This window comes from Prunus mume, linkage group LG2 (genome assembly GCF_029339155.1).
Source record: "Prunus mume cultivar Tortuosa linkage group LG2, ASM2933915v1, whole genome shotgun sequence".
NCBI lineage: Eukaryota > Viridiplantae > Streptophyta > Magnoliopsida > Rosales > Rosaceae > Prunus > Prunus mume.
Window position 1 is genome coordinate 19,702,386 of NC_142699.1, and position 5,410 is coordinate 19,707,795.

Below are 5,410 nucleotides of genomic sequence, written 5' to 3' on the forward strand. Positions count from 1 at the left end.
AAATCCATGACACAGCAATTATATTGTCCGAATATCTATATTGTCAAAGTAACATAGTGGTGTTGACGATCACACCAAAGAATTTATCCACAATTCCTCAACATTGGCATCACTTGCTTACTAGCTCTTAGCAACAGGTAGAGTGAGAGTGGCAATAAAGACTCTGGAAGGGGTCGAAAAACCGGATATCACGTGTACCATATGGGTTGATCAAGGGGCTTTTGAGGTCGAGAAAGGTGCGTGAAGCAACACAAGTGTTTAGGGCAGATTATTAAAGGGGGGGTGTGAACCCCTACAACTAACAAGCACACTTGGATCATGTTATTATTGCAAAGGCATTTGGGAAAAAAAATGCGTCACTCCAAGAATTCGAACCAAGGATATTACTTTCTTTTTTCTTTTAGCCTTTGTTTTTTGTTTTGGTTCTGTTCTCTAGAAGCTCTTAGATGTTTCTAGAAGACTGGTATAGGATAGTCAATCATGAATTTGGAATGCGGAACAAAATAAATAATTTTAAATTTATTGTTTTCATTTATTAATCATTAACAAATTGCTTCATTCTGTGGACATGATATGACATCTTTACTCATAGCAGGAAGAATTTGTTCTTACAAAGACGTGTCCAATATCAAAATGAATAAACAAATAAGACCCACAAAGAAAAAAAAAATGCACGGGGAAAAAAAAAAGGGAAAGAAATAATGGATGAATGAATTGCTACAAACGCCTTAAACCAAAAAATAGAAAAAGAAAAAGAAAAAAGAGTTGCAGCTACTTCTGTGCTAATCTTCTAATCTACAGCTTCCACATGCTCACTCTCCCTGTGATGACTCATAGCGTCTTCAAGGTTGTTCGGATTCTGAGCATGTACTACATTCTGTTGTCAAATTCATTTAATCTGCTAACCAACACAAAAACAACATAGTTAAATTCAAGATTGACAACTAGATACAAACTCAATCGGGTCGATGCACTACATTTACATAGTCTGAATTTGAATTCTGGAAAGACGAGAGAAATTACCAGAGCAAAAAGAGGAAAAACAATTGTACACTTCGGCAATGATGAAACCTCCTGAAGTAAAACAATCATTTTTTCACGAATGGTTTTTGGCAAACAAGTAGTCGTTGGTCACTGCCATTCTGAAGGTCGATCACCCTAGCTTCCCAACGTATTTGCGTAGCAAACATGCGGGCCATCTCAATAGCTCCCACTTTATCACAGAGAACAACCCATCCCTGCCAACCGGCCATAATTCACGTCTCAAAACAGGATTTCATCACAAAACACCGAAATATAAAAGAAGGTTATAATTATTTGCATTAGAAAATATCACAAAATTGACTTGTTGAGGCCTTGATCGTCGCATGCCAAGATGGCAAGCGATATTATTGAAAAAATAAGGAGAGAAAAACAAGATTTGTAAAGTTGGATTAGAAAAATCAATATTAGGAACAAAACAAGGAAAGACAGGCAACAGATTTCTTCATCTTAATTTGCATCATGCAGTATAGAAATATAAGCAAGGTGGAAATAAGAGTACCTCAGGTCGCAGAATCCGATCCATCTCCAAGAATAAATCCATCATGCTGCACCTCTCTGAAGACAGATGCGAGAGCAGCCCATTCGCATGCAGCAAATCATATGTTCGAGGATATGTAGGGAACGGTTCACACCTGTACCAACAGATAGATCACAACTATGACTCTACGTCAAGACTTAAATTGCAGTCAACATAGACTAGCAGGCACACATTTATGGAAAGGGAAAGAAAATAGGATATAAAGAGCACAAATGAGTCCTAGCTTTTTTAAATCTAAACTTTGTCAACCTTAGTTAGAGTTGGTCATTCTCAAATTTTTTTTTTTGCCTTCCAAAAAACACAGTGCATCTGAGATACACTGAAAGAAGCTTCAAATATCAAGTTAGCCAGCAGAGTTTCTGAAGGAAATGAAACCAACAACTTACCAGTCATGCAAAACACCAGCAAAACCTAGATCTAGTATGAGAGGAAGTGTATAGAGAGCATTGACAGGCACAACATTCATCACCCAAACTGATTTTCTTTCCTCCAGAAAAGCAGCATTTAAACCCCCATAGTGAGCACTCATGTCCATCACATTGCGTATCATGTTGAATGGAGGTAATGGGTCTTCATCACCTGGTCTCTTTGGATGGTCAGAGAAAATCAAGGGTGTAAGCAAGGACCAATAGTTTCTCAGAGCTGATCTCCAAATCTGTAAGTCTTCAAAGAAATCGTCAGGCTGAACTCCTGCAAAGATAAAAGGGTATCAATATGCTGGCAAAGCACCATGAAGTGAAGCGTAGAACTGAATGATCATGGCAGGGATACAACCGTAAAGATTTTAATGCATTTGGAAGTTGGAACCAACCACACTCTCCCTAAGAGAGAGAAGACCCAAAAAAAAAAAAGATGATGGAATAGTACTTTCCATGAATTTCAAGCTCAGCTGAGTTCAATTGATGGGGACTCGAGGACCTATTTCGGATTGGAGTCCAGCGTTTGTTGGTGGTCCCACTTATACATGATACGAGAGGCTTATAATATGACCGAACATCATGCCCTTCATTACAAAGTGGTATAGCACCCTGCTTGCTACAATAAAGAACAGAAAGAAAAACATTACTAGGGTTCTTTTTCAGAGGAAGAGGAAAATAAGTGGGGCTCTTTGAATACACTAATTCAATGGTGCAAGTCAATACCAAAGCTTTAAACAGTACTGAATTTTCAAATATCAAACTAACAATTCTTTCACAAGAGACCGAGGCAATGTTGTAACTATCCTCACCGAGATGTATAGCAATCAGAATCCACAGTTTTCTGCCATATAAAAGTTTCATATTGCTGAGCTTTTAGAGTCCAACAAATTTTCGGTGTCATTTCCTCCATTGGTGTCAACATGCTATTCTTCATGCTCAATGAACTTCCATATGGCTGGCTTGCAGATGAGGTCAAAACAAAGTAGCCACCAGGCTTGAGTACCCGGTCAACTTCTAAAAGCAACGTCCAATCTGATTCATGAATTAATTATGGTTACATGAGAGGAAAGGTATTCGAAAAAGCATAAGACAACTCATCCTCTAAGATTATTAGCAGAAGAGAGATAGAGGCTACTCAACCCCAAAGGAAGCCCAAAATGTAAGAAATAAGCCTATTAGAGTCCAAATTACCTTTTTTGTCCCAAACAATACCACATTGAGCACAATGAACCATTTCAAAGGACAATGCTGGATATGGAAGCTGTCTTGTAATGAAGTTGCCAATCATTGCTGGAAGACCTCTCTCAAGGGTCAATTGAACTTGACTGCCAGTTGCCTCGTATGCCGCGATACAAATAGCCATTATATTTAGTGATACTAAATGAGCTCCAAAGCTACCAAAACCGCAACCAATATCTAGTACAGTTTGCACCTGTAGTTTAACATAGATAGTTCTGACATTACATTTATCAAAAAAAAAAGAAGAAGCAAAAGTTGCATGTTTTTTTGGCTTCCAGCATAAACCTAAATTTTGGACTATGAGATAACAAAAGAGATACGTATGTAATAAACTCTGGCCTCTTTGAAATCTAACAGTAACACAAAGAAGATAATTATAACTGTAATTCACAAAGAAGGCTTACACCAGCTTGAAGAAATTGAGAGTCATCACTTAAACCTAGCATCTTCGCAATCTGAAGAGAATAATCCTTGACACCATCAAAAATCAAACCATCCTCAGAGTGAAAGGCAATTTGATTTTCTTCTAGTAACATCAACCTGAATAAATTGTAAAGAAGTTAAAGAATGACTCTACACAGAAATAATTAGTCACTCACAAACGAAAAGAAAAGAAAACACCAAAACTAATACAATTTGCATAGAGTCGAGAAATTTAAATTTTTTAATCACTGGTGAAGATAAAAGATCATCAATTATTTGAAAGCTGTCAAATATATTGCTTCAACTGGGAAGCACCTTTTGGTCATGCTCCCAGACGAAAGAAATTGGTCTTTGGTTATCTTCACATTTCCACTCCATATCACATCCCTACCAGCTGGCCACCTCAGGGGAATCTTATAGTCCTTAGGAGGGCGAACCAGGCACCGTTCTCTGTTTCTTGATACTTCACACTGCCTATCAAACTCCTCCCCATCTTTAAACCCCGCAAAAAGGTTTGCCGAAACATTGTAACAAGGCACATAATTTTCTCTTTCTCTGCCACAAAGGCCAAGCTCTCTTTGTCGACTAGCCCCTAGTGAGAGAGACCTCAGCTCCAGATAATCAACCGCTGCTTGCTCCTTTAGCCTCCTATAGTTTGTATAGATGTCGGGTACTGAAATGGGAGTTAGAGACTCAAATGTATTTGAAGAGGATGATCCCAACACTGCAATTAGTGCAAGAACACTAACGAGGCACAAGAGTAACCAATTGAGTGGCGGTCTAGGGCCAAAAATGAGAGAAAGTTTATTGGACCAGGAGCTTCTCATGTCCGAATCGTGCAACCCCGACTTAAGAATTCCAAAATAGGCCCACTAAATCACCAAGTCCTTCAGTTTAAATATCCAAGAATTGTGAAAACCATAACCTATCATAACATAAAAGCTTCTGTGTATATTTTCGTGAGACCAGTTGAATCCTACAAGCATTGAAAGAATAAATTCCACTTCTTCCAAAATAACATCTGCAAATCTTCACTTTCTGATTGTGCCATCAGAAAAAAAAACTTCAGATCACAACCCAACACAATTCAGTATGAATCAGCAAATTTTGAAACTTTGCACCACCAATTAAGTAAATGCCAAATTCGGAAAGAAACAGGACTAGGACAAAGTGTTCGGCCAAGACCAACCTGCAGCAAAAACCAAAGATCCACCAAATCAATCCATCACAATAATTGTCCCAAATAAAAAGTCCCCATTTGGTTGCTGAGACAACTACAAGTGAATCTTACAACAGATTCCACTTACAAGATTCCAAATTCCATTTTTATTTTCCATGCTTCCCAGCAACCAAACAGAGCAAGATAAGCCCAGAATAAATGCATCACTTTCCTTTTTTAGATATCAGTGAGACAAATTCCAGATCCCGAAATGGAAAACAAAAATTTCAACTCAGATCCAATCAAAAGCAAAAGGAACCACTACCATCCCATAAATAATCATAAAGCAATTAATCCAGATTGATTCGAATTTAATAACAGTAAAAAGAAACTCATCCTCAGAAACTGACAATTAGGGTTTTGGGAATGCTTACCGGTTTTGGGTCGTTGAAGAGAGAGATTCAAAAGCTTCAAAACACAGAAAGAGTCTAACTTTATTTATCAGTCCAAATTTATAGGAATTCTAGTTATTTGAGTTTGTTGTGTTTTCTGTTTTAGTTCGTGCTCATGTATATTTATATCTCTCAT

At 37.8% G+C, this 5,410-nt stretch overlaps 1 protein-coding gene across 1 annotated transcript; it reads right to left on the reverse strand.

The window, feature by feature from the left end:
- Nucleotides 1–508: 508 nt before the first annotated feature.
- On the reverse strand, nucleotides 509–5,410 carry LOC103321483 (putative methyltransferase PMT5). The gene is made up of 10 exons (XM_089044967.1): nucleotides 5,257–5,410; nucleotides 3,979–4,852; nucleotides 3,645–3,780; nucleotides 3,193–3,433; nucleotides 2,811–3,033; nucleotides 2,452–2,617; nucleotides 1,969–2,270; nucleotides 1,544–1,676; nucleotides 1,024–1,238; nucleotides 509–898 (listed from the first exon to the last, which is right to left on the reverse strand). Exons 2-9 carry the CDS (start codon nucleotides 4,488–4,490, stop codon nucleotides 1,089–1,091), a joined length of 1,863 nt encoding a protein of 620 aa, XP_088901093.1. The 5' UTR covers nucleotides 4,491–4,852; nucleotides 5,257–5,410; the 3' UTR covers nucleotides 509–898; nucleotides 1,024–1,088.

What these genes read in the sequence shown, in the direction of transcription:
- LOC103321483 (XM_089044967.1), bottom strand. Translation starts at nt 4,490, where the DNA reads ATGAGAAGCTCCTGGTCCAATAAACTTTCTCTCATTTTTGGCCCTAGA. An exon ending in GCTGGTGTTTTGCATGACTG is followed by an intron (nt 1,677 to 1,968) that starts GTAAGTTGTTGG and finishes CTGTTGGTACAG; the next exon opens with GTGTGAACCGTTCCCTACAT. An exon ending in ATCGGATTCTGCGACCTGAG is followed by an intron (nt 1,239 to 1,543) that starts GTACTCTTATTT and finishes GCCGGTTGGCAG; the next exon opens with GGATGGGTTGTTCTCTGTGA.